General features: G+C 50.1%; 1 protein-coding gene across 1 annotated transcript; it reads right to left on the bottom strand.

The window, feature by feature from the left end:
• Window positions 1-2,240: 2,240 nt before the first annotated feature.
• Npr1 (natriuretic peptide receptor 1) lies at window positions 2,241-21,773 on the bottom strand. Its single transcript, XM_013015357.1, has 22 exons — window positions 20,634-21,773; window positions 19,828-20,027; window positions 18,463-18,576; window positions 17,587-17,722; window positions 17,063-17,154; window positions 15,593-15,728; window positions 15,321-15,405; window positions 14,463-14,583; window positions 13,097-13,171; window positions 12,799-12,876; window positions 12,258-12,362; window positions 11,679-11,750; window positions 11,425-11,581; window positions 10,535-10,690; window positions 10,105-10,273; window positions 6,557-6,703; window positions 6,340-6,463; window positions 6,130-6,198; window positions 5,671-5,845; window positions 5,370-5,468; window positions 2,988-3,079; window positions 2,241-2,856 (listed from the first exon to the last, which is right to left on the bottom strand). The coding sequence occupies exons 1-22, from the start codon at window positions 21,364-21,366 to the stop codon at window positions 2,794-2,796; spliced, it is 3,198 nt and encodes a 1,065-aa protein (XP_012870811.1). The 5' UTR covers window positions 21,367-21,773; the 3' UTR covers window positions 2,241-2,793.
• Window positions 21,774-26,497: the final 4,724 nt, after the last annotated feature.

Genomic DNA, 26,497 nt, shown 5'->3' with positions numbered 1-26,497 from the left:
GTCTGGCACTCTCCTTCCCAGTGGGGGAGGTGAAGCTGCGGCTACTTCTCCCCTACATTCCTGCCTGCCTGCCTAGGAAGGGGGTGGGGCAGCTGGAGCAGGGCTAGGAGGGTCCTTAGTGAACTTGAGAGGCATTGGATAGACAATCTCCAAATCACAAAAGGGATCCACACTTCCTAACTCCTGGGCCTCTTCAATTCAGTCCAAACCAATTATGTTATTCCTCCTATAAGCAACCACTGGACAATATAACAAGTTTTTTGTTTTCTGTCGGTTGTGGGGCTCGAACTCTGGGTGTGGGCGCTGTCCCTCAGCTGTTCAGCTCAATGCTAGTGCTCTACCACTTGAGCCACGGTGTCACTTCGGGTTTTCTGGTGGTTTATTGGAGATAAGAGTCTCACGGACTTTCCTGCCTGCGCTGGCTTTGAACCATGATCCTCAGATCCTAGCCTCCTGACTAGCTAGGATTACAGGCGTGAGCCACCAGTGCTCCAAAATATAGCCCTTCTTAAGTCCCAAGACTTTCAACGGATACATGGTGTCAAATCATATATCAAAATCATTTACAGTGTTTTGTTTTGAGAGGTACTGTGATTTGAATTCAGGGCCTATGTTTGCTAGACAAGTGTTCTGCCACTTGAGTCAAATTCTCAGGCTTTTTATTGCTTTAGATATTTTGTTGATAGGGTCTTTTTTTAATTAATAAAAGATATTAGCTGGACACTGATGGCTCATGCCTACAATCCTAGCTACTCAGGAGGCTGAGATCTGAGGATCATGGTTAGAAGCCAGCCCAGGCAGGAAAATCTGGAGACTCCTCTCCAAGTAACTACCAGAAAACCTGAAGTGGCAGGCACTGTGGCTTAAGTGGTAGAACTCTAGCCTTGAGCTGAAGAGCTCAGGGACAGTGCCCAGGCCCAGAGTTCAAGGCTCACAACAAAAAAAAATAAAGGTATTAGCCAGGTACTGGTGGCTCATGCCTATGATCTCAACTATCAGGAGGCTAATATCTGAGGTTCATGGTTTGAAGCCAGCCTGGGCAGGAAATTCATGAGACTCTTATCTCCAATTAAACATAAAAAAAAAACTCAAAGTGGAGCTATGGCTCAAGTGGTAGAGCATTAGCCTTGAGTAAAACACTAAAAGATAGTACCCAGAAGTGGCACAAAAATTATTTGTGTGTGTATGTGTCAGTCCTGAGACTTAAACTCAGGGCGTGGGAGTTCTCCCTGAGCTTTTTTGTTCAAGGCTAGTGCTCTACCACTTGAGCCACAGCTCTACTTAGAGCTTTTTGGTGCTTAATTGGAGAAAGAGTCTCACAAACTTTCCAACCATAATCATCAGATCTCAGTCTCCCGAGTAGCTGAGTAGGATTACAGCTATGAGCCACCAGTGGTTGGTTTCTTCTTTGTGTGTGTGTGTGTATGTTTGTGTGTGGTGTGTGTGTGTGTGACAGCACTAAGGTTGGGCCTACTCTCAATTAGCTTTTTCACTCAAGACTGGTACTTTATCACTTGAGCCACAGCTCTATGTCTAGCTTTTTGCTGGTAATTAAAGTTTCATGAACTTTTCTGATCAAGCTGGCTTTGAACCAAAATCCTCAGATCCCAGCCTTCTGAATAGCTAGGATTATATTGTTGAACCACCAGTGCCCAGCTGACATCTGTGTTTTTAGCTGGAGCTATGTTAGAACATGATTCTCCTACCTGTGATCCCCTACCCTTAGCCTGTTCCTGGGATCATAGGTTTGAGCCACTGCACCAGACATTTGCCTTTTTCACTGAGTTCCCATCAGCATCAGACATGCAAAAGCAATGGGAATAAACTCACCCATGCCTTGGGATGAGCATAATTCAGAGAAATGGTACCAAACTAGTCATGTTCTCCAGTATCATACAATGTTAAGGCTAGTTTCTTTTGAAAATGTCTTTGATAAAACTTAAAAAAAAGTATTAACATGTAAAGGGTTTATTATCTTAATAAATAAGGATCTAAGTTATTTTTTGTTATTTTAATTTCTAATATGACCAATAGTGATAAATATAACCCATATAAACATGAGCTCTTATTGGCTGTCAATACAATTTCAGTACTACTAGGAAATGCATCAGCTGTCCCATGATCTCTTCAAGGTTGAAGGTGGCTACAGCCTGTTCAGACCCCACATTCCTAGAGCTTGAGAAATGAGTCTTTTTGAAGTAGAGGCTGTTTTTCCTCTCTCCCTCAAGAAGAGACAGTCACTGGAAGAACGATTTTAATGGTTTCCACTCACAGGAGGAGCAAGGCATACAGACAGAAATCCCTTCTTGTTCCCTGGACACTATTTCTACTATTACCTAGGGGGTGATAGTTTGCCCACTATTAGCTAGGGGATGATAATTGGCCCTTATGGATTAGACCAAGTTCTAGGTTCTCAGACTCCCTAATTCACTTAGAATCTCTTTTCTTCCTGATAAAAGTTATGATGTAGCAAAGTAGAGGGTTAAGAAATCCATATCTAGTAGTGGTATGTGGTGTGTGTGTGTGTGCATACATGTGCATCACTTTGTGTGACTATTTGCTTCAGTGAGTCCTGTGCGCTTGAGGTTCCTCACACCAATCCACTCTCAGAGGTCACATCTTATATCTCCACTGGGAGACAGCTTAGGTCTGCACACGTAAGCTGTTCAGAATGCTTCTCCAATCCTTGATCTTTCCACAATGGTAGAGCTGCTGTGCACACGAGACGGTCTGGCACCTGCAGTGTCTCTAGCCCAGGTAAGGGAGGTGCAGAAGGACAGCAGAGGAGACAGGTCAGCCTCGGGTGCTACTCCCACGCTCTCCTAGGAGCCAGTATGTTCGAACCTTGCCCTTGCCCTGGAGGGAATAAGAAGAGGAGGCTGGAGTGGGGAGTGACATACTCACGTGCCCAAACCACAGGACAGGCTTAGGATGGGACCCTCTAGAACCCAAGGAGTAGTGAAGGCAGAGGGTTCTTTCTTCTTTACCTTCATTTCCACATCCCCTCGAAGCTCCAATTCAAAGCCATCAAACTCTTCCAGGACAGCCTTGGTCTCAGAAGACAAGTGGATCTTCAGGGCTGGGTAGGACAAGGGAGAAAGAAGATAGTGGGTACAAGAGACCAGAGGAGGAAGGTGAAGGCAGAGACATCAGGGATTGAAAGTGGTGTAGATCGTGGCTTTCCCACCTTACTTTAGCCCTGGAAATCTCTTACTTCAGAGAAGTCCCACCCCTTTCATGTTATGTCTGGTCCTGGGGCTTGAACTCAAGTGCCAGCGGCTCCTATCTGTAATCCTAGCTACTCAGGAGGCTGAGATCTGAGGATTATGGTTCAAAGCCAAAGCCAAGCTGGGCAAGAAAGTCCATGATACTCTTATTTATTTATTTTGGGGGTCAGAACCTGGCACTGTCCCTGAGCTCTTCTGCTTAAGGCTAATGCTCTACCACTTTAAGCCACAGTCCCACTTCTGGTTTTCACATGGTTAAGTGAAGATAAGAGTCTCACTGGGCTGGGAATGTGGCTTAGTGATAGAGTGCTTGCTTAGCATGTAAGAAGCCTTGAGTTTGATTCCTCAGTAATACATAAACAGAAAAAGCTGGAAGTGGTACTATGGCTGTGGAAGAGCACTAGCCTTGAGCACAGAGAGGCTCATCGACAGTGCTCAGGCACTGAGTTCAAGCCCCAGGACTGGTGGGGGAAAAAAATTCTCCTCACCGACTTTCCTGCTCAGGCTGGCTTCCAAACATGGATCTTCATACCTCAGCCTCTTGAGTAGCTAGGATTATAGGTATAAGCCAGCAGCACCCAGCTTCATGATACTCTTATCTTAATCACCAAAAAGCCACAAGTGAGTTGTGGTTCAAGTGGTAGAGTGGTAGTTTTTAGCACAAAAGTTCAGGGACAGTGTCCAGGCATCTCCTGAGCCTCAAGCCCAAGCAAGAAAACAAAACAAAACAAAAACCCCGTTATTTGGATTTGGATCCCTCTTGGGGGACTGGTGATGTATAGTACAGTAATGTCTTGTGATTCTGGGCAGTATCAGCAGCAAGTGAGCCAAATCTCCCAATCTACAGTGCAGGGAAATAATTGTACTCTGAATGTACTGTGTGTCAGCATATTTTGGATGTTGTATTTGCTTTCTACACATCATGTCTATAACACACTCATCTGTGTTTATACATTCAACACTTTAGTTTGTTTTTTGTGCCAGTACTGGGACTTGAACTCAGTCTTACACTCTTGCTTTGCTTTTTCACTCAAGGCTGGTGCTTACTTGAACCATTCCTTCGCTTCTGGCTTTTACTGGAGATAAGTTTCTTCGACTTTTCTGCTTGTGATGGCTTCGAACTATGATCCTCATGTTGCAGCCTCCAGAATAGCTAGGATTACAATCATGAGCCACCAACGCTCCGCTTAACCCTCTTTTAATTTTTGCCAGTCCTGGGGCTTGAACTCAGGGCCTGGGCACTGTCCCTGGGCTTCTTTTGCTCAAGGCTAGCACTCTACCACTTAAGCCACAGCAACACTTCCGGCTTTTTCTGTTTATTTGGTACTGAGGAATCTAATCTAGGGCCTCATGCATACTAGGCAAGCACTCTACCACTGAGCCACATTCCTAGCCAGTTTAGCACATTTTGTTTTTGGTGGGTTGTGGGGCTTGAACTCTGGGCTAGGGCACTGTCCCTGCACTCTTCAGCTCAAGGCGAGCGCTCTACCACTTGAGCCACAGCACCACTTTGGTTTTCTAGTGGTTTATTGGAGATAAGAGTCTCACCGACTTTCCTGCTCAGGCTGGCTTTGAACCGAGATCCTCAGATCTCAGCCTCCTGAGTAGCTAGGATTACAGGCGTGAGCCACTGGCGCCTGGCTCAGCTTAACACTTTTATAGGGCTTGAACTCTGGGCCTGGGTGCTGTCCCTCAGCTCTTCAGCTCAAGGCAAGTGCTCTACCACTTGAGCCACAGCGCCACTTCCGGTTTTCTGAGTATTTTATTGGATATAAAAGTCTCACGGCCTTTCCTGCCCAGGCTGGTTTTGAACCGTGATCCTCAAATCTCATTTTCCTGAGTAGCTAGGATTACAGGTGTGAGCCATTGGCGCCTGGATAAAATAGGTTTTGTAGTAGTTTTGCCTAGCTGTAGACTAATGAAAATGCCCTGAGCATGCTTAAAGTAGGTGAGAATAAGCTATGAGGTTAGTGGTATTAAACGCATTTCTACTATAATATTTTCTACCTAACAACTGTAATTCCATCTGAAGTAGAGGAGCATCTATATTAGGAGAAAAACTTGGAAGAAGAGCTAAGAGCGTGCACAGAGCGGCCCTTGGTGAGCCCTCCTTCCTCATTCTTCCTCCGAGGGGCACTGTACCTTCTCCATTAGACTCCATTCTTGAAGCTGTGTTGACTGTGTCCCCAAAGAGGCAGTAACGGGGCATCTTCAACCCTACCACACCAGCACATACTGGGCCTGGGAGGGGCAGGGAAGGAACAGAACTGGTCAGTTGTATTTTCTAAGGGAGAAAAGAGGATCAAGGTAGGAGGTAAGATAGGAGGTCCCAGTTTTGTGTGAGTGTGTGAGTGTGAGCATGTGTTATAAGGGGATGAAGTGAGAGAGTGGGCCCAGGTAACTTCCCAGCCCCTTTCCTTCCCCAAGTCCCTGGCAGCCTCACCTGTGTGGATGCCAATCCGCAAGCGCAGCTGCTCCTGGGGCCTGTGGCGGATGCGGAAGGAGCGCACGGCATCCAGCAGGGCCAGAGCCATGCGAGCCACCTCGCGGGCATGCAGACGCCCATTACGCACTGGGAGCCCAGACACTACCATGTAGGCATCACCAATGGTCTCCACCTGTGTGTGTGTAGAAAAGAACACAGGACAGGAGTTCTGGAATTCTCTTCTCTGGGTCACTGGTCTGCTACCCCTTAGCACTGTCTTTCTGTTGCCCACCCACCTGCAAGGTGTTGTCTGTCCTCTTCCCCCATCTCCAGAGTTTGCTGTTCCTGGGTGCCCCTGTCACTTTCTGCCCATGTCCCTTGGTCTCCTCTCACATTCTGTCGGCCTCTTGGGACTATTTCCCTACCTGGGGTCAGTGTCTAACTGTCTGCCCCTTCCCATCCCTAGCATACCCTCACCTTGTACACATCAAAGTTGTCAATGACAGCATCAAAGCAAGTGTACAAGTCATTGAGCAGTGTCACCACCTGGAAGGTAACAGGAAAGCCAAAAGGAATAGGGAGTAAGGGCCTCCACCTGGGCAGGCTGGACCAAGCAAGTCAGGAGACAGAGCAAGGGATGGAAAATGAATGCCAAACAGACTCACCTGTGGCTGAACCCTCGCTTACCTGCATGGGTGTGCTCTCTGCCGACAGGGCTGTGAACCCCACGATGTCGCTGAAGTAGATGGTTACGCTGTCAAAGGCCTCTGCCTGAACCGTCTCCCCACGTTTCAGCTGCTCAGCCACAGAGCTGATGGGACAGAGCAGGCGCAGGCCAGAGGGTGAGGTGCCGTGAGAATGAGCTTCGTATGGAGGTGGGGAGAGGGGAAGCAGAGGTACTCACTGAGGCAGAATCTGGTAGAGCAGGGCCTCAGCCTTGCGCTTCTCCTCCAGATAGGCCTGTGTCCGTTCCTCCACCAGCTCCTCCAGGTTGTTGGCATACTGCTCCATGCGGGAGAGCAGGTTATCCAGAATGTTGCTGCTGTTCTCCCTGAGGACCACAGGGTGGAGATGAGGCTGGTGAGAGAGAACTGGACCTGGAGTGCCCACCTTGCAGGCATCAGCTCTACCCAGGCTTAAATATCAGCCTTCCCCCAGCTGTGGATCCCTTGAGAGCATCTGGGCTTGGGATACAGAGGGAGAGCAAAGGAAAAAAGTCATCTCTGATGAAGCTTTAAACATCCATGTCTTGTTCTTTGTGTGTGTCTGTGCTAGTCCTGGAGCCCTGACACTGTTCCTCAGCTTTTTTTTTTTTTTTTTAAATAATTGTATTTTTATTATTAAGGTGTTTTTTTTGGGGGGTCCGGTTGTGGGGCCTGAACTCTGGGCCTGAGCTCTGTCCCTCAGCTCTTCAGCTCAAGGCTAACGCTCTACCACTTGAGCCACAGCGCCACTTCCGGCTTTTTCCTTTTTGCTTATGTGGTGCTGAGGAATCGAACCCAGGGCCTCAGGCATGCAAGGCAAACGCTCTACCACTGAGCCACCTTCCCAGCCCTGTTCCTCAGCTTTTGTGCTCAAGTCTAATACTGGCACTTGAGTCACAGCTCCACTTCTGGTTTTTTGGTAGTTAACTGAAGAGAGTCTCATAGACTTTCTTGCCTTGGCAGGCTTTGAACTCAATGATCAGATCTCAGCCTAAGGTTACAGGTGTGAGTTACAGTGCCCAGCTTTTTTGTTGTTGTTGTTGGTCATGAGGCTTGAACTCTAGGCCTGGGTACTGTTTCTCAGCTCTTCAGCTCAAGGTTAACGCTCTACCACTTGAGCCACAGTGCCATTTCCAGTTTTCTGAGTGGTTTATTGGAGATAATAGTCTCATGGACTTTGGTGTCCCGGCTGGCTTTGAACAATGATCCTCAGATCTCAGCCTCCTGAATAGCTAGGATTACAGGTGTGAGCCACCGGCACCCGGCTTTTTTTTTTTTTTTTAGTATACGCATAATGGGCTTGAACTCAGGACCTAGAGTTCTCCCTTAGTTTTTCTCTCAAGGCTGGAGCCACACCGTTTCTGGCTACTTGCTGATTTATTGGAGATAAGGAGTTTCTCTGAAAACCACATGCCTACAGTCAGCTGATATTTGACCAAGGAGCCAAAGACATACAGTAGAAGAAACACAGCCTCTTCAACTACTGGTGCTGGGAAAACTGGGCGGCCACATGCAGAAAACTAAAAGTGGACCCCAGCCTATCACCATGCACCAACATCAACTCAAAATGGATTAAAGACCTTAACATCAAACCTGAATCTCTGAAACTACTGCAGGACAGAGTAGGAGAGACACTTGAACTTATAGGCACAGGCAGGAACTTCCTGAACAGAGTCCCAGGGTCACAACAAATTGGAGAGAGACTTGACAAATGGGACTACCTTAAAATAAAAAGTTTCTGCACAGCTAAAGCTATAGCAACCAAGCTAGAAAGACAACCAACTAATTGGGAAAAAATATTTGCTAGCAGTATATCAGACAAGGAGTTAATATCCAGTATATTCAGGGAACTCAAGAAACTAATACCTCCCAAACCTAACAAACCAATTACTAAATGGGCAAGGGAACTAAAGAGAGACTTCTCAGATGAAGAAATAAAAATGGCAAAGAAACACATGAGGAAATGTTCACCATCCCTGGTAGTGAAGGAAATGCAAATAAAGACAACCCTGAGATACCACCTTACCCCAGTCAGAATGGTCCACATCCTCAAGTCAGCCAACAACAAATGCTGGAGGGGATGCGGAGAAAGAGGAACCCTATTACACTGCTGGTGGGAATGTACACTTACACAACCACTTTGGAAAGCAGTCTGGAGGGTCCTCAGAAAGCTAAATATTGACCTCCCTTATGACCCAGTCATACCACTTCTAGGCATCTATCCTGAACAACAGGAACCAGTATACAAGGACACATGCACCTCCATGTTCACTGCAGCACTGTTCACAATAGCCAGGATATAGAAACAACCCAGATGTCCCACCACAGATGAATGGATCCAAAAATTGTGGTATCGATACACAATGGAATGTTATGCAGCCATTAGAAAGAACAAAATAATGGCATATTCAGGGAAATGGATGGAGCTAGAAGAAATCATGTTGAGTGAGGTAAGCCAAGAGCAAAGAGACAAACGGCACATGGTCTCCCTGATAAGTGGATGTTAAATCCAAAATGTAAGGTGATACCACAACATTAACAAGACTTAAGAAACAAAGAAAGTCGGGCGCTGGTGGCTATGCCTTCAATAGCTCTGAGGATTGAGGTTCAAAGCCAGTCTGGGCAGGAAAGTCCGTGAGACTCATCTCCAATAAACCACTAGAAAACCAGAAGTGGCGCTGTAGTGTGCTTGCCTTGAGCTGAAGAGTGCAAGGACAGCGCCCAAGCCCAGAGTTCAAGCCCCATGACCAACAAAAAAAAAGAAAGAAAAGAAATAAAGGACTTCCACTCATCTGATCGAATCACTACTAAATAACCTCATGCTGCTGATCACATATATGGTATATATGTGCACACCGGAGGGAAACCAGGAGGACGACACAGAACTAGAGGGAATCAAGGAAAAACAACAGCAGGATGCATCAGCTGCACTGGACATTGACCAAAATGAACTAAGCAACTCAATGACAGCAATGGGAGGGAGGGAACAAGTGGGAAAGAGGGAACAGCTGACGCTATGCAAAACAAAAGAAATGTACATATCATCCAATGTGGAAGCAATAACTGTATCACAAAGCTCATAGAACTCTTAAATGTTATAGACCATGATAGACAATTTGCCTCATGAAAGTTAGAATGTGTTTGTAACTTTAACTAAGCATCACTATCCCACAATACTTTGAAATTTGGGAAATAATGTAACTACTTAATCACAATAAAAATTTTTGAAAAAAATCTGAACAAAAAAAAAGAGTTTCTCTGACTTGTCTACCTGGGCTTACTTGTCAACCTGGACCCTCAGATCTGTTTCCTGAGTAACTAGGATTACAGGTGTGCCATTTTGAATACAAGATAGATTGGCTGAGGACTAAAGAGGCAGATGCGTGTGTCTGAGAGTACTGGCCCCAGTGAGTCCCCTGGATAGGGAGACTGAAGGACTGGGGCTGGAGCTTTGAGGAGAGAGGTGGGCAAGGATATGGGGAGGACGTAGGAGGCCAGGAGAATATGGCCTATTTATTCTGCACACTACTTAAAAGTCTGCGGCCAGTGTGGAGGGTGGACAGGAAAGGATGTGGGCTGATGGTGGTAGAGGAAAGGGGTATGAATCCTAGGAGACTTTGGGGACAGCTAAGTCATTTAGCACTTGCAGAGCGTTGGGGCTCCCTCTGAGGCTGCAGGAACAGGCTTAAGTGTGAGGTTTAGGAGGGCTGGTGTGGCTATATGGGGAACCAACACTAATATTAGTGACCTGTTAAACTTGCGCAGCGTCAGGCGGATCTGCTGGAAGGGTGGCCGCTCCTGTGGGTCCTCAGCCCAGCACCTCTGCATCAGATGTCCTATCTCTTCCAGATGGCTCTGCAGTGTCAGGGAAGGCCGGAAGGGGGGCTTCTCACCCCGAGTCACACGCTCGATGATCTCTGTATTGGGAGGAGAGGAACTAAGAGGTAGGGGGGAGCCAAGGACTCAGTCAGAGATGGGACAAGCAGCTAAGGTAGGTTGGGGATACTCAGGACCAGGGCATGGGGGCAGAGGCTGGCAGGAGACTGGTCATCAGGGCAAAGTGTAGTGGCTAGAACTCACTCCATAAGGAATGGTTTGGCGTCTTTCCAGAGGTCCTTCTCCCTGAGGGTAGAACTAACTGAGACTGGCAGGGGTAAGGGGCAATATGGTCCTCTCACCTTTTGGGCTGAGGTCCAGACCTTCTACGTGGAAGACCCCACACCTAAGGGCAATCTCCTGGAGGATGATCCCAAAGCTGTACACATCACCAGCCTGGGAGCCCCGGGCAGGGGGTGAAGCCATTCGCAGGAGCTCTGGGGCTGTCCATAACTTTTCTGCGGGTCAGAGGTCAGGAGTCACAGGGCAAGGGGGCCCCCAAGCTAAAAGATAAGGGACTTTACATTCCAGTAGGAAAAGAAAAACTAACACATGAATATGGGGAAACAATGCAATGATAAAAGTAAAACAGAAGAGTGTGGTAAAGCTGGGAAAGGAGCTTCAGAGGGGGAGCAGGATTAAGTAAAGCTTTGAGTTGGTCCTGGTAGTGCATGCCTGGAATCCCAACTACTCAGGAGGATTGTGGTTGGAGGTCATTTTTTTGAGGCCCTATCTGAAAAAATAAACTAAACAAGGACTGGAGGAAGGGGCGGGGGCGGTTTCCAAGTGATAGGGTGCCCGCCTAGCAAGCGTGAGGCCCTAAGTTCAAACTTTAGCACCACCAAGGGGAAAAAAATGCTTTGAACCAGGCTGTGGTTGGGATTGGTCTGGATATACTGCAGATGTTGAGATCTAGAAGACGCCTAAACACAACTTAAGTCTGACTGGCCTCTTTTGTGGTTTTATTTAGTTAGCTATTTTTATGGTGCTGGGGATCTAATCCAGGGCCTCACACACATGCTAGGCAAGCACTCTCCTACTAAGCTACCATTCCAGCCCACCTCCCCCTTTTTATTGATGAGAATTTGGTCCAGAGGTAGGAGAGGCACACTTAAACCCAACTAAGGCCAGGCCTCAGTGTCTTTACTGGGCTATGCCCCAGTAGATGCTAGGAGTCAAGACTTAGGCTCACTGGCAAACAGGATGTGTCCTTGCTCTGGCTCTGGGTCCCTGAAGCTCTCCAGCCCGTAGTCGGTGATCTTAAGCACAAAGCGGCCGTCTACCACGCAGTTGGATGACTTGAGGTTCCCATGGGAGCAAATGGCTCCATTGTGGAGAAACAGCATTCCCTAGGAAAGTTGGGGAGGCAAAAGTCATGAGCCTGGTCAAGAGGAGAAGCATACCTTTGCTCCCCTGTCCCCATCTGATAGGCTCCTCTGGGCTTACTTTGACAATGTCATTGGTGAGTGAGTACCGGAACATCCAGTCCAAGGTGATGCTCTCATTCTCCAAGATGTCCTACTGGGGCAGTGAGAGTCAGACCTGTACCCTGCAGACCTCCTGGGAGCAGGGGAGGGTACCAGGGTCCTATCAACCTAAGCTGGTAGAACAAGACAGGCCTTTGGAATTCCTCTCATGTCATCATCCTCCCTCGACTCCATTTAGTAGATGGGAGCCAATAAAAGCCAGAACAACAGGCCTGCCTGGGGTCATAGGACTAGTGTCAAGAGCAAACCCAGGAGAGCTGGGTGTTGGTGGCTTATGCCTGTAATCTAACCACTCAAAAGGCTAAGATCTGAGTTCAAAGCCAACCTGGAAAAGGAAGCTCAGAGAGAAGAGACTTTTATCTCTAATGAAACAGAAAAAGGTTAGAAATGGAGCTGTGGGTCGAGTGGTGGAGTGCCAGCCTTGAGCGGCAAAGTCAAGAGTGTGAGGCCTTGAGTTCAAGACCCAGTACTGGCACACAAAAAAAGAAAAGAGCAAGGGTTAGAACTCAGGCTTCCTGACCATCCCCCTGGTTCTTACCTGCAGGCTCCCACGGGGACAGTACTCTGTGAGGATGCAGATGTTGGGGGGATCTGTACAGGCACCCACAAATCTAGTCAGGTGTTCATTCTGCACATCCCGCATCTGCAGGGGAGGGACAGCATCAGGGGTGTGGTAAAACCCTCACTCCTCACCAAGTTTCTGGCTGGCCTCAGGGATCCCTCATTCCTCCTCACTCTCCAATCATTTTCTGTAGACACGGCTGAGACCTTCCCATGATTCCCACCTGTTAGTCAGCCCATCCTCCCCCAGAATCTGCCTCCTCCTCCCTCTGCAAGCATGTCCTCCACCTTCCCCCTCCCCCCAGGGCCATCATGTGTAATCCCTCAAGGAGCTTTCCTGGCATCCAGTGATCTCTCATCTTATGACTGATTCTCATGCTCACCAAGATGCAAGACCCATCCCAGACTACAGTCCCTAGCTTTGCTAGGCTGGGTCCCTGCATAACAGTTCTGCTGGTCCACCCTCTTGGGTCCCCATGGAACCTTCCCCAGGCCACTGGCTCACTCCCCCATATTACATGCTTCAGTTCAAACAGGACTTTTCGTGTCAGCTCAATACGTTTACGGTTCACGTGTTTCACAGCCACGAGGTTACCCTGGGTAAGGAATAGAGACCGTTGCTGTGCAGGGCATGGCCTGATTCCCTGGGAATGCCACCTGCTCCCGACAACTCCCATCTGCCCCCATGACGCCCATCTGTTCTCTGAGAGCCCACCTCAGGACCCTCCCTCAGCCCTCAAAGCATACTTCCCCCCCACAATGAACCAGAAAACGATTGGAAATGGAGCTTGCCTCCCTACCCCACCCCAGACCCACCTTATAGTATGCTGTCTTGGCAAAGACTTGGAACTGGCCCTCTGTGGTTAGCAAGGAACCATAATTGGAGCCTCTCTATAGGGTTGGAGAGTAGAAGTGTGGTCAGCTCAGGGGCAGTCTGTATCTTGGATACCCTGCCTTAATTTTTGTGTTACCCTTCCTTACATCCCTCATGGGGATTAATTTGTATATATACACACAGACAGACAGACAGACAGACAGACAGACAGACAGACAGACAGACACACACACACACACACACACACACACACACACACACACACGCGAGCAACTTGCTTGGCTGGTATTTTACCATTTGAACCATATCTCTAGCCTGCTGAGTTCTTCTTCCTTCTTTTCTCTTTTTTACTTCTCCTCCCTTCCCCGACCTTCTCCTCCTTTCCTTTCCAGTGTGCCAATACTGGAGTTTGATGGAGTTTGAACTCAGGGACCTGAGAGCAGTCCCTTAGCTTTTCCTTCCTTCCTTTCTTCCTTCCTTCCTTCCGTTCGCTCTTTCCTTTTTTTTTTTGCCAGTCCTGAGGCTTGAACTTAAGGCCTGGGCACTGTCTAGGTAAGCACTCTACCACTGAGCCACACTCCCAGACCAACCTTAGCTTTTTATTTGAACCATAGCTCTACGACTACCTTTTTTGGTGGTTAATTAGAGATAAGAGTCTCAAGGACTTTCTTGCCTGGGCTGGCTTTGAACCTTGGTCCTCAGATCTCAGCCTCCTGAGTTGTTAGGATTACAGGAGTGAGGGCTGGGAACGTGGCTTAAGTGCTAGAGTACTTGCCTAACACACATGAAGCCCTGGGTTTGATTCCTCAGTATCACATAAACAGAAAGGGCCAGAAGTGGCGCTATGGCTCAAGTTGTAGAGTGCTAGCCTTGAGCAAAAGAAGTCCAGGGACAGTGCCCAGGCCCTGAGTTCCAGCCCCAGGACTGGCCAAAAAAAAAAAAAGGTTACAGAAATGAGTCACTGACACTAGGCTATTGCTAGTTATTCTGTAGATAAAATCTCTTGGATTTTTCAGCCCAGTCTGGCTCTGAACTTTGATCCTCTGAATCTCAGCTTCCTGAGTTACTAGGATTACAGGCTTACACTTCCAGCACCTGGCCAACTTGTTTATATTTGTGTGTTCACACGTTATCTCTTTTTAACCTTCCTGGCTCTTTTGTTGTAATCTTGTCTTAAGACTGTCTCTGAGACAGAGGTGACTTGCTCAAGGTCACACAGCAAGGAAGGCATAGCTTAGTGTAAAACCTTGTTTTTTTACTTTACCCATCAGGCATTGCTTTCAGTACCCAGCTTCCCCACAGTCACCAGCATTCCTCGAACCCAGCCCCCAATGCCAGTGTTCTCACCCCACTCAGGGTCAGCCGGCTGCCCGCGCTCCGGAGATGCCTCTCAAGGCTGCTGGGCTGCAGGTCCTCCCAGCGTACCCGCCACAGCTCTGAAGCCAGCTCCTTCTCCAGCTGCATCTTCCTGGGGCATGATGCCTGCACCTGAGCCCCTGACCTGGTAGGGGTGCTCAGCAGCCCTTCCTCAGAGCCCTACGAGTTCTCTATGTGCTAAGACATTGGTGGGAGAATTCTCTGTCCTGGGTCAGGAGGTATGGGTAAAATTCTGCCTCCCTGGGGATGCCAGGGTACTCAGTCTCAATGTCCTCCTTTAGCAACTGGGGGAGCCTTCATATTTGCTTCAACTTTAATCATGTGTATGATTAAAGCCTAACACACAATACTCGCTTAATCACCATTGATTTTCTTCCTCCTCTTTCCTGCCCAATTAACTTCCCCTGGGCTTTCATTTCCGCCTCCACTGGAAGGCAGGAACAGGGCTCATTCATCCCTCACCTCCCTTGTCTCCACCCCAGGTTGGGCACCTGGTACCCAGCATAGCCCAGCATCTTAGCTCAACGAACATGGGCCCAATTCCTAGAGGATTGGAATCACTGCCTTTTCCATCAGGCCTCAGGACAGCAAGGAAAACCAGAATCCACTCTGCTGTGATGACAAGCCCCAACTTCTCCGCTCCTTCCTACATCCAGACCCTCCCAAACCATGCCTATCTTTCCCCTCTTCTGCTGTCTTCTCTCGGTCCCACCTCCCTCCTGACTTTCTGCTGTTCTCCGTTCACCTCTTCCTCATTCCCTCTGGGTTTCTCCCATCTCCCCAGCCTCAGCCAGCATCCCTCCCCACCCCCACCCCGCCACAGCTCACCTGTAGATGAAGAAGGAGACTATCAGGATGCTGAGCAGGGAGAGGCTGCCCACCAAAGCCAGCACCTCCAGGGTGGAAAAGTGGTCTGCGTGAGAGTCCAAGAGAGATTTGGGTTAGACAGCAGGAGGAAGAACCTTCAACTAGTCCATCAGTGAACTGAGATGACAGATGAAAGGAAGAAAATGGAAGAGGATGCCCTGGCCCCAGAAAAGCCTCAGGTGGGGAGGAGGCAACATCTCCAGAATGGAGGCTGCAGAGCTAAGGCCAGTCACCTTGGTTGCAGGCTGGGTCCTCATTGTCGAAGCCACATTTAGGGATGTCAGGAGGAGGGTATCCCAGGGGCCAGTAGAGTTGGCGTCCTGACACAGCCACCAGCTCTTGGGAAGTGCCATTGTAGTTCAGTACAACCTATGGAAATGCAGCAGTGGTGGGTGGCAAGCACCTGGTATGTGGCTTCCAGTAGTGGAATCCTGTCTCCCACCTGTTTTCAGGGCCTGCATCTGGGCTGCCAAACTCTTCACGGAACCCCTGCTGCTGTGACTCTGTACAGAGACCTCAGACCCATATATATATATATATATTTTTTTTTTTTTGGTTGGTCGTGGGGGTTGAACTTGGCTTGGGCGCTGTCCCTCAGCTCTTCAGCTCAAGGCGAGCACTTGAGCCACAGTGCCACTTCCAGTTTTCTGAGTGGTTTATTGGAGATAAGAGTCTCATGAAGCCAGGCACCCGTGGCTCATGCCTGTAAACCTAGCTACTCAGCCAGCCTGTGCAGGAAAGCCCATGAAACTCTTATCTCCAATAAACCACCAGAAAACCAGAAGTGGCATTGTGGCTCAAGTGGTAGAGCACTAGCCTTGAGTTGAAGAGCTGAGGGACAGAGCTCAGGCCCAGAGTTCAGGCCCCATGACCAACAACAACAACAACAAAAAAGAGTCTCATGGACTTTCGTGCCCTAGCTGGCTTTGAACTGTAATCCTCAGATCTTAGCCTCCTGAGTAGCTAGGATTACAGGCGTGAGCCACTGGTGCCTGGCATAGACCCATTTTTTGCCAAGCAAGAGCACAATGCCCTAACTAAGTTCAAGCCCCAGTGTCAGCCACAAAAACAGAGGAGCCAGGTGCCAGTAGCTCAAGCCTATAATCCTAGCTTCTCAGGGGGCTGAGATCTGAAGATAGAGGTTCAAAGTCAGTCCAGGCAGAAAAATCCCTGAGACTCTTTTCTCCAAATAATCACGAAAACCCCCAAAAACAACAACAAAAAGAGCTTTATAGGGAAACCTCCACACAGAGCCTTACTCTAACGTTCACAGGGTTTATGATTTTGCTCAAAGCACAGAAACAAACTTTTATCCTCCTTCCCAAATTTCCATGTCCCCTTCTCCCAAAAGCCTTCCCTGGATGAGCTGAGCCTTGTGCTTTTGGCCTGGGCCAATCCGTGTCCACTGTGCTTCCAGAGCTGTTCATATGCATGTTTCGTGGCCCAGAGTCCCTGTCTCGTCCCACCCACCTTATGAGCTCCCTAAGAGAAGACTGTCCTCACTCCTCCAGCACAGTTCCCTGAGGACAATGCCTGAGTCCCTGTCATTCTGATTGTTCCCCCAGACTGGAGCTGGTCTGTCTTATCCAGAGCTCTGGTAGGTGTCTGGACCTGTGACCACAGAATAGACTGGTACCCTGGCAGGGATATAGAAGGAATGTAGGAGGACGAGATGGCACTGTTTTCTGGGTGAACAAACTTACTCTGAAGGCACCAGTATCAGGATCCATATCCCAGAGGGAGAAGTCTGTCTCCCGGTCTCCACGGCTGTCGATCTTGAGGTATCCCATCACACCTGTGGACATGGGGGAAGATGGCTGTCCTAAGAGAATGGAAAGTTAGAGATCCCACTCCATCTCTCATTCTCTGCTCTTTAATGGGCATTCATGCGTGTGTGTGCACACACACAGAGTAACAACAAAAGAGAATGTTGTGGGCTAGAAATGTGGCTTAGTGGTAGAGTGCTTGCCTAGCATGCAGGAAGCCTTGGGTTCAATTCCTCAGTACCACATACACAGAAAAGGCTGGAAGTGGTGCTGTGGCTCAAGTGGTAGAGTGCTAGCCTTGAGCACAGGGAGGCTCAGGGACAGTGCCTCGGCCCACTGGTTGGGGACAGCTGTCAACCTATGTTCAGTAGCTTTAGGCTTCTTGTAGCCTCCTGCTGGGGCATCTGGGTCTCCCCTCCACCCCTAAAGGGAGCCCCTTCCAGCCACCTCCAGGCCCTGACCTTGGAAACTTCGGTTCCACATCCGCTGAGTGATGTCCTCCCCGTCAGTGACAGTTCCCCCTTGTGCCAGAGTCTCTGTCACTGCCTGGATATAGAGCAGAAGCCCATCATGGAAGGATGCTGGGATGATGTTCTCCTGTGGGGCAAACAGAGTCAGGATGGCATAGGTGAAGGGCACAGAGCACGGTGCTATGGCAGTGCCTGGGGATGGGAGCAGGATGCACTGGCAGCTTGGAAGAAGACAACAACCGTATCACAGAGAGCTGTGGCTACTTTAAAAATGCCATCACACTGAGTGCTGGTGGCTCACACGTGTACTCCTACCTACTCAGGAGGCTGAGATCTGAGGATCACGGTTTGAAGCCACCTTAGGCAGGGAAGTCTGTGAGACTCTTACCTCCAATTAATCACTAGAAAACCAGAAGTGGCCCTGTGGCTCAAAGTGGTAGAATGCTAGCCTTGAGTAAAAGAGCTCAGGGACAGCTCCCAGGCCCAGAGTTCAAGCTCTATGACAGAGAGAAAGAGGGGGGGGAGAAGAAGAAGAAAAGGAGGAGGAGGAGGAAGAGGAGGAGGAGAAGGAGGAGGAGGAGGAAGAGGAAGAGGAAGAGGAAGGAAGAGAGGGAGAGAGAAAAAGATGTCATCACTGACCACTGCTCTCTGAATCTCACTAGGCAGGTGGGGGAAGACACATCATCCTTCTGGTTTTGATGAAGACTCTGCCCCTCCAACAAAGATGAGATTCAGAAACAACAGGAAAGGAGAGAAAAGGGAGGCCAGGGACTCCTGGGAAGGTTGAGAGCCAGGATGGAGACTTCCAGAGCACCACGAAGTAGGAGCCAGAGATCCACACTGAAGGGCCCCAGTACCCACTCCTACCAGACCATCCTCCAGGGTGAAGTTGAATTGTTCCTGGGCCAAGAGTTTTAGCTGCATCAGAAATTCCAAGTACTCAGGATTATCTGGTTCTTTATAAGCGATGATTTTGGCAGCCTAAGGAAGAGGTAAATGGAGAAGGGAGAGCTAGGAGCTGACTCCATCCTCCAATACCCCAGGGCCTCAGTTGTCTGTGATCCAGCACGTAGACCTGCCTGTATGCTTAGGTCAAGGTCAAGCTGGACTCTGTCCTGCATGAGGTGATGCTTGCCCTTAAGCAAGTGATTCAAGTCCCTCCCATTTCAAAGTTGTTTTCTTATTTAGTTTTCTGGCTCTGTCCTCCCACATATTTCATTGCCTAACTCTCTATGAATATCAAGAACCTCTTTTCAGGGCAGGGAAGGTGGCTCAGTGGTAGAGCACTTGCCTTGCATGCCTGAGGCCCTGGGTTTGATTCCCCAGCACCACATAAGCAGAAAAATAAACGCCGGAAGCGGTGCTGTGGCTCAAGTGGTAGAGCGCTAGCCTTGAGCTGAACAGCTGAGGGACAGCGCCCAGGCCCAGAGTTCAGGCCCCACGACCGACCAAAAAACAACAACAACAACAAAAAACCCTCTTTTCTAGCTAGACACAGTGGGGCACACATCTGTAATCTTAGCACTCAGGAAGCTGACTGGGTTCTTCTACCAAGCTGGGTGTGGATGGCTCATGCCTGTAGTCCTAGGTACTCAGGAGACTGAGATTTGAGGATCATGGTTCAAAGCCAGCCTGGGCAGGAAAGTTCATTGATACTTTTTTTTTCTCCCTTTTGTCAGTCAGTGGAGCTTGAATTCAGGGCCTGGGCACTATCCCTGAGCTTTTTCACTCAAGTCTAGTAATCTACCACTTTGAGCCACAGTGCCACTTCTGGTTTACTCTAGTGGTTATTTGGAGATAAGAGTCTCATGGACTTTCCCACTCAGGTTGGCTTTAAACTGCGATCCTCAGATCTTAGCCTCCTCCTGAATACCTACGATTACCGGTGTGAGCCACCAGCTCCTGGCTCATTGAGACTCTTATTTCCAATTAACCACCCAAAAACTGGAAGTGGAGCTGTGGCTCAAGTGGTAGAGTATCAGCCTTAAGGGGAAAAAGCTGAGAGAGATAGCACCTAGGGTCTGAGTTCAAGCCCGAGTACTAGCACAAGAAGAAAAAAAAAAGTTCTATCAGGCTTGGGTATCCTGTCTAAAACGACAAGAAACCAACCAACCAAACAAACAAACTCCCTGTTTTCTGAAATCCTTTTAGATTATGTGGGAGCCCAGTGTTCCAGATTTGTGCCCCTAGCTCAGAGACTCACAGCTTCGGTTTCAAAAGGCGAGTTCTCACCTGGAAGGCCTGGCGGGCACTGGCATCCTGCCCGTCTCCTCTCTCCCAGGGCCTGCTTAGAGCAGCACCCTGTGTCCCTTGCAGGCTTTGCCCAAAGATATCAAGGTGGAAGAAAACATAGTCCTCCCCAGTGAGGCCAATGTCCAGGGCCAGCAGCATCAGGGTCCTGAAGGTGTCTGGGGGGCTGCAGATGTAGATGACTGGAGGGGAAGAGAGTCAGAGAGGGAGAGGGGCAGCTTGCTGGGGGGGAGGGGGGAGACATTCTCAGCTGGTGGCAGTTAAATGTCAACTCCAGGCCCAGTCATAGGAATGGACAGGAGAAAGATGAAGAAAAGTAGGAGGAGGTGTGGAGGGTGGAAGGAAAAGGAGCAGAGCCGAGGGGAGAAGGGAAGAGAGGACTGAAAGGCCTAGGGAGAGAAGGGTGGGCTGGAGAGAGGATGCAGAGAAGGTGCGGGTGAGCCAGGCAGGGAGAGGCTGGAGGAGGGGAGAAGGCCTCGAGCCACGCAGGGAAGAGAAAGCAGCCGAGAAAAAAAAGGCGGATGGAACATGCTAAGAGTGCTAAATCCAGGCTTTCTCTCCCTTCCATTTAACTCGGCAGGGTGCGTGGGGGCAGGGGGAGGGGAGGCCGGGATGGGTCAGAGGGTAGGAACATACATGGGGGCGTTGGGGGGAGAGAAGGAACTGGAGAGTCGGATAGGAAGGACTGGACAGGCTGGGGCAGGAATGAAAATCAGACTGGCCTAGAGAAGGGAGGGGAACGCTGGTGCCTAGGCCAGATGAAAGAGAAGGGCCTAGCGGCCTCTCACCTCGGCCCTTGCGCCGCACGGTGCGCAGCAGCAGGGTGTAGTGGTCGCGGTCGCCCTCGGCGAACCCCAGGTGGTCGATGGTGATGTTGAGGCGGTCCTGGACGCGCATGTACAGCCCCTCCACCACGAAGAAGCAGTGTTGGTCGTCGCCGGGCCGGTAGGCGTAGAGCACCAGCGCCTGGCGCTCCCAGCCCAGCCGTCGGTGCAGCGCCGCCACGAAATCACCCAGCTTGGCGTGGCTGGGCCCCGCGCGGGTGGTCAGGGCGAACTCTTCCTTGACCCCGAAGCCCACCGCCGGGGCCCCCGCGGTCAGCAACGGCACCCGCCAGTGCGCCGTGAAGCGGCCCACCGGAGCGGCGGCGTACACGCAGCCGGGGCCCAGGAACACGGCCGGGTGGTGTTCCCACTCGAGATCCACCGCGGCCAGGGGGGCGGCGGTGTCGGAGCAGACGCCCAGCGCGTTCTCGCTGCTCCCCAACACGGTGCGGACCGTCCAGCCCGGCAGCAGATCGGGGCGCGCCTTCACCCGGGCGAGTGCCAGCTGCACGGCCGGTCCCACGCGCGCCCAGGACCACGGGTACGAGGTGTTGGCCAGAGGCAGCACCACGGCTACCGTCAGGGTGCCTGCATGGCTGCCCGGGAGCAGCAGCAGCAGCAGGGGCAGCAGGGGTACCAGGCAGCGCGCGCGGGCGCAGGCAGGGCGCGGGGGATCCGGCATGGCCTCAGTGGGCATCGCAGCTGGCGAGCGCTGTCACCATGGTCTCCGACGCCCGTGTCGGACTCAGCGGCCCATCCCGGGCTCCGTTGGGGGGGTTGGGGGGGGGCTCGGGTGCTGGAAGGAGCGGATCGGATCGAGGGTGCTTCCACAGGGCGCGCTTTTCCTCCTGCGACGGTCGGGGTGGAGAAGCGCGAGAGGCTGGGCGCGCGCGGAGGGCGTCGCCCAGCAGGTGGGAGCGAGAAGGAGAGCGCCCCGCGGGAGGCGATCCCCCCCACACCACGATGTGAGCGAGCGACTGAGCGAGCGAGCCAGAGCTAGGAAGCCAAAGAAGCCAGCGCTCGGTGGAGCAGGGCGGGCGCGCGGGACGGCAGGGGCGTTAGTTGGTGTCGGTCGACGCGCGTGAGCGCCTGGCCCGGACAGTGTGCCAGAGAGGGCGTCCGGCCGGCCCGAGTCTGTGCCTTGCGGCGGGAGGGGGGGGGTACGTTGGAGGGGCGACGAGGACCGCAGCCAAGCTCCGAAACCCTCCCTCCCGGCGGCTTCCCCTCCCAGCCCGGGAGCCCGCGGAGCCCGCAGAGCCGATCCTGGCTCTTTTAACTCCTTCCTCGCCGTCCCAAGTCTGTGGGGCTCGTCTCTCCGTGTCAGCCCGCGCGCGCTCTCAGTAGCCCGGGCTTCCCGCCGCTCCGCTGCCCGACGGTTTCCTCTCCCGCCCGCAGGGCGCCCTCACTGGGATGGGCGTCTGGAGAGGGGTGGAGTGGGGGAGGGCTGAACCCCGGGGGAGTGTGGAAGCTGCGTGCGGGAGGCCAGGGGAGGGACCGATCGGCCCGATGGAGCCCCACGGCTCATCCGGTTCCCGCTGGGGAAGAGGGCAGGAGGTGCTAGGTTGGAGGTCTTGGCAGGAAAAGGCGCACGGACGCGTGTGTCTGGGGGTTGGGAGGGAGGGGTGATGGATTTCTAGAACAACGCAGGGAAGTTAAGGCGAGCCAGGGTCCTGGGTACCCAGTCCACCCACGATTTCCTTCCCTTTTCCTTTTCGCGGCTTAAGAGGCGGAAAAAGCGGCAGGTGTGCGTGCGTGTGCGTGTGTGTTTGGTGGGCGAGGGGTGGGGGCGCAATTAACTCTTTCGTTCTGAAAGATTGTGGGAAGAAGGTGGCCAGAGCGGTGGCTGCCTGGCGGGTGGGGAAGAGGTGTAAACTCACATAGGTGTGCTCTCTGCAGGAGGGCCGTGAAAGCGGCATCTGTGATGCCAGTGGGAGGTGGTGTTGGAAATGATCTTCCGAGGCGCCGAAGGTCTTTGCAGGGTTTAGGGGCACTTGACCCCCCCTGGCCCCCTGGTCTAGAGCTCTGTGGAACCAGACTGCCCTCTACTGGTCAGCAGGAGTTCCTGACGCTGTTGCACCTCCTGGCTCGCGCGCAAAGCTGGCCCCAACCTCCGCAAACTTGTGCGCGCAGGATGGGAAATGAGTGGACTCCGGGAGGAGTCTTGTGACTCATTTCCAGGCCTGCCCTTTCTGCCCTCTGTCCTCTTCCTTCCCCTGCACCTCGTGGCTTTTAGAGGCCTCTGATGTTTTCCATTTGCTTCCAGGCAATTTTTTTTTTAAGGCCAGGCTAATCAAAATTGTTTTCCATTTGCTTTTTTTTTTTTTTTTAAGGCTAGGCTGATCAAACTTGAGTGAAATTCCACACGATTCTATGAAAGCATCTACTCGTGTGTTAAAAGACTTTGCAGCATCAGTTGCTGCATTTAGCTCATCTCTAGGAAGTAGTCACAGCAGGCCTCCAGCTACTTACACTCAGGTTGCTAGGCTTCCACATTAGACTTCGCAAAGGGTGCAAAGTAAATTTTGAATTAGTCTGTCAAGAAGTGGTATTCATAATCTCTGATACCTGGGTTACAGTGTCATCGTTCAGCTTAGATTTACCTGCCTCTTATTCTGGAATGGTGGGTAGTTCTGTCCTGGATAGTAACGATTCACATAGTCTAAAGTTTCCTTCCCCAACTTGAGTGTTTGATTTTCCTCTTGCTAACCTAACCCACTTGTGACCTTAAGGTAACTTGAATTGTTTAGTAATCAGCAAGTGGGCTTCTGGGGTTCTTCATGGCTTTTCCAAAGAAACAAAGAAAACAAACAATATTTCCAGATAACCTTCCGTGTGTCAAGTTTCTGCTACATGTCAAAGGCATAAGGATGAATATATGTAGTTTGTGCCTTTGAGGACACATAGCCATAATGCAATCTGCATTGAGTACTACTAGAAAGATATGGGTAAGGTGCTAAGAGGCCCAATTTGAGGGCTAACTATTCTCCCTAGATTGGGGCTAGGAAGATCTCCAAGGAGAAATAATTCAAAAAGGATAAAAGGACAAGAAAGTTATTTTGTGGGGTTTTTGTTGTTGTTGTTGTTGTTATTGGTCATAGAGCCTGAACTCTGGGCCTGGGCGCTGTCCCTCCACTCTTCAGCTCAAGGCTAGTGCTCTACCACAGTGCCACTTCCGGCTTTTTTGCTTATGTGGTGCTGAGGAATCAAACCCAGGGCCTCATGCATGTAAGGCAAGTGCTCTACCACTGAGCCAACTTCCCAGCCCTGAGAAAAGAATATGAAGCATACTTTCTATGTATGGAGTTTAGGAGAACTTTGACTGTTCCGGTTGTTTAGAGCTGGTGGCCTCATGGCTGATTTCACATGGCAGGCACGCTCTGTTTGGCTTTCATTTTTTTCTATATATCTTCTTTTATTTATTTATTTTTTTTGTCGGTCGTGGGGCCTGAACTCTGGGCCTGGGTACTGTCCCTCAGCTCTTCAGCTCAAGGCTAGCGCTCTACCATTTGACCCACAGCTATAATGTACATTTTTTTAAAAACAGGAAAGAAAAGTATTTTTTTTTCAGAGAAGGAAAATTAAAATTCAAAGAAGCTGAGGGATATACAAGTCATACAGCTGGCAAATGCCAGACCCAAGGAGTGAGACATCCAGCAAAGGTGCCTCACCTCCCACCCAGTCTCACGCCTCCTATGTCATCCATCCCTGGCTCTGCGAGACCACCAGGAAGGCAGCACACACAGCGGAGTTGGCAGTTCCTCCAGCCTGGGTTCATAGATGCAGATAGAAATCCAGAGTTTGCTCCTTCATACTTTGTGGCTTTGGACAAGCTACATGATCATTCAAACCTCTGTTTCCTACTCTGAAAAATGTGATGATATGACAACTTCCTGAATAACTTGAAGATTGAAAGACCAAGCATCTGAGACAAGAGGTGCTCAGCAAATCCTGGGACTTAGGGACAAAGTGACTGGGGAAGCAGGGAACTAGTCAAGTGCAAAGAGGAGTTACCATGGGTCTAAACACTGGGCTTCAGATCTCTGTTAGATCACACAGACAAGTTATCTTACTAAGCATCAAAGTAAACAGTCTGGCATTTAGCCCCAAGGTCTAGGGAGTCTCCATGACTTGAATCCTTGAGATAGTGTCCTGGAAATTTTTGTGGTTTTTTCCCCCCATGGTCTTGGGCCTGATTGCTCTTTCTGAGCAACATTAGCTCTCTACCTCTTGAGCCACAGTGCCACTTCCGGTTTGTGTATGTGTATGTGTGTGTGTGTGTGTGGGGGGGATCATGGTGCTTGGACTACTGGGCCTGGGCGCTGTCCCTCAGCTCTTCAGCTCAAGGTGAGCACTCTACCACTTGAGCCACAGCACCACTTCTGGTTTTCTGGTGATTTATTGGAAATAAGAGTCTCACAGATTTTCTGGGCTGGCTTTGAACCATGATCTCAGATCCTGGCCTCCTGAGTAGCTAGGATTACAGGTGTGAGCCATTGGCGCCTGGCTCCGTGAGACTCTTATGTCCAATAAACCACCAGAAAACTAGAAGTGGCGCTGTGGCTCAAGTGGTACAGCGCTAGCCTTGAGCTGAAGAGCTGAGGGACAATGTCCAGGCCCAGAAAGTAATAAGCCAGGTTTCAGTGGCTTGTGTAATCCTAGCTATTCAGAAGACTGAGATCATGATTCCAAGACAGCCCTAGCAGGAAGTCCATGAAATTCTTAGCTGTGGCTCAAATGTTAGAGTGCTAGCCTTGAGCAATAAAGCTCAGGGATAGTGCCCAGGCTCTGAGTTCAAGCCCCAGGACCTGCATATACACATATAAATACCAAACCAACCAACCAAATAAGTAAATAAAAAACAGTCCTATTTTTTTTTTTGGGGTCCGGTTGTGGGACCTGAACTCTGGGCCTGGGCACTGTCCCTCAGCTCTTCAGCTCAAGGCTAGCGCTCTACCACTTGAGCCACAGTGCCACTTCCAGCTTTTATCTTATGTGGTGCTGAGGAATTGAACCCAGGGCCTCGAGCATGCAAGGCAAGTGCTCTACCACTGAGCCACCTTCCCAGCCCAACAGTCCTATTTTTTAATTTATATTTTATTATGAAAATACTGTACAGAGGGGTTACAAAATTACATGGGCAAGATAATGAGTACATTTCTTATCAAGCATTGTAGCTTCCTCCTTTGTTTCCCCTTCCCATCCCTTCCCAGCCTATTTAGACAAACAAAAACTAAGAATAGGAGTACTAAATTCTCAAATAGAAGTAGCAAAATCCCGTATGAAATTTTAGAAATACAGGAAAGAAGAATATTAAAATAAAGTGGCTAATCTATATGATTAATGAACATTAGTATTTTTGTGGATTTTTTTTCACTGTAGAGAACAATAGAAGGACTGAGTTTGATTGGGATATATTGTATGCAGTTACGGAAATGTCATAAAACCTTCCCATATACAACTAACGTATACTAATCCAAATTCTTTTTTTCTTTCTTTCTTTCTTTTTTTTGGTGGTTGTGGGGCCTGAAGTGTGGGCCTGGGCGATGTCCTTCAGCTCTTCAGCTCAAGGCTAGTGCTCTTATAAATAGAGCCACAGCTCCACTTCTGGCTTTTTCTGCTTATGTGGTGCTGAGGGATCAAACCCAGGGCCTCATGCATGAGGGTCAAACATTCGACCACTGAGCCACCTTCCCAGCCCCTGCTAATACAAATTCTATTTATTTATTTATTTTGTTGGTCATGGGGCTTGAACTCTGGGCCTGGGCGCTGTCCTTCAGCTCTTCAGCTCAAGGCGAGCGCTCTACCACTTGAGCTACAGCGCCACTTCC

This window comes from Dipodomys ordii, unplaced genomic scaffold (assembly GCF_000151885.1).
Source record: "Dipodomys ordii isolate 6190 unplaced genomic scaffold, Dord_2.0 Scaffold26, whole genome shotgun sequence".
Taxonomy (NCBI): Eukaryota; Metazoa; Chordata; class Mammalia; order Rodentia; family Heteromyidae; genus Dipodomys; species Dipodomys ordii.
The sequence above is the reverse complement of the archived record's forward strand: the minus strand, read 5'-3'. Positions and strand labels throughout refer to the sequence as shown.

Bases quoted from the DNA above. Each gene is read 5' to 3' on its own strand.
- Npr1 (XM_013015357.1), bottom strand. From the start codon at position 21,366: ATGCCCACTGAGGCCATGCCGGATCCCCCGCGCCCTGCCTGCGCCCGC. The intron at 15,406-15,592 runs GTGACTGGCCTT...ACTCTCACGCAG, and splicing joins GGACCCAGCCTGCAACCAAG to ACCACTTTTCCACCCTGGAG. The intron at 11,582-11,678 runs GTAAGCCCAGAG...CAACTTTCCTAG, and splicing joins TCACCAATGACATTGTCAAA to GGAATGCTGTTTCTCCACAA.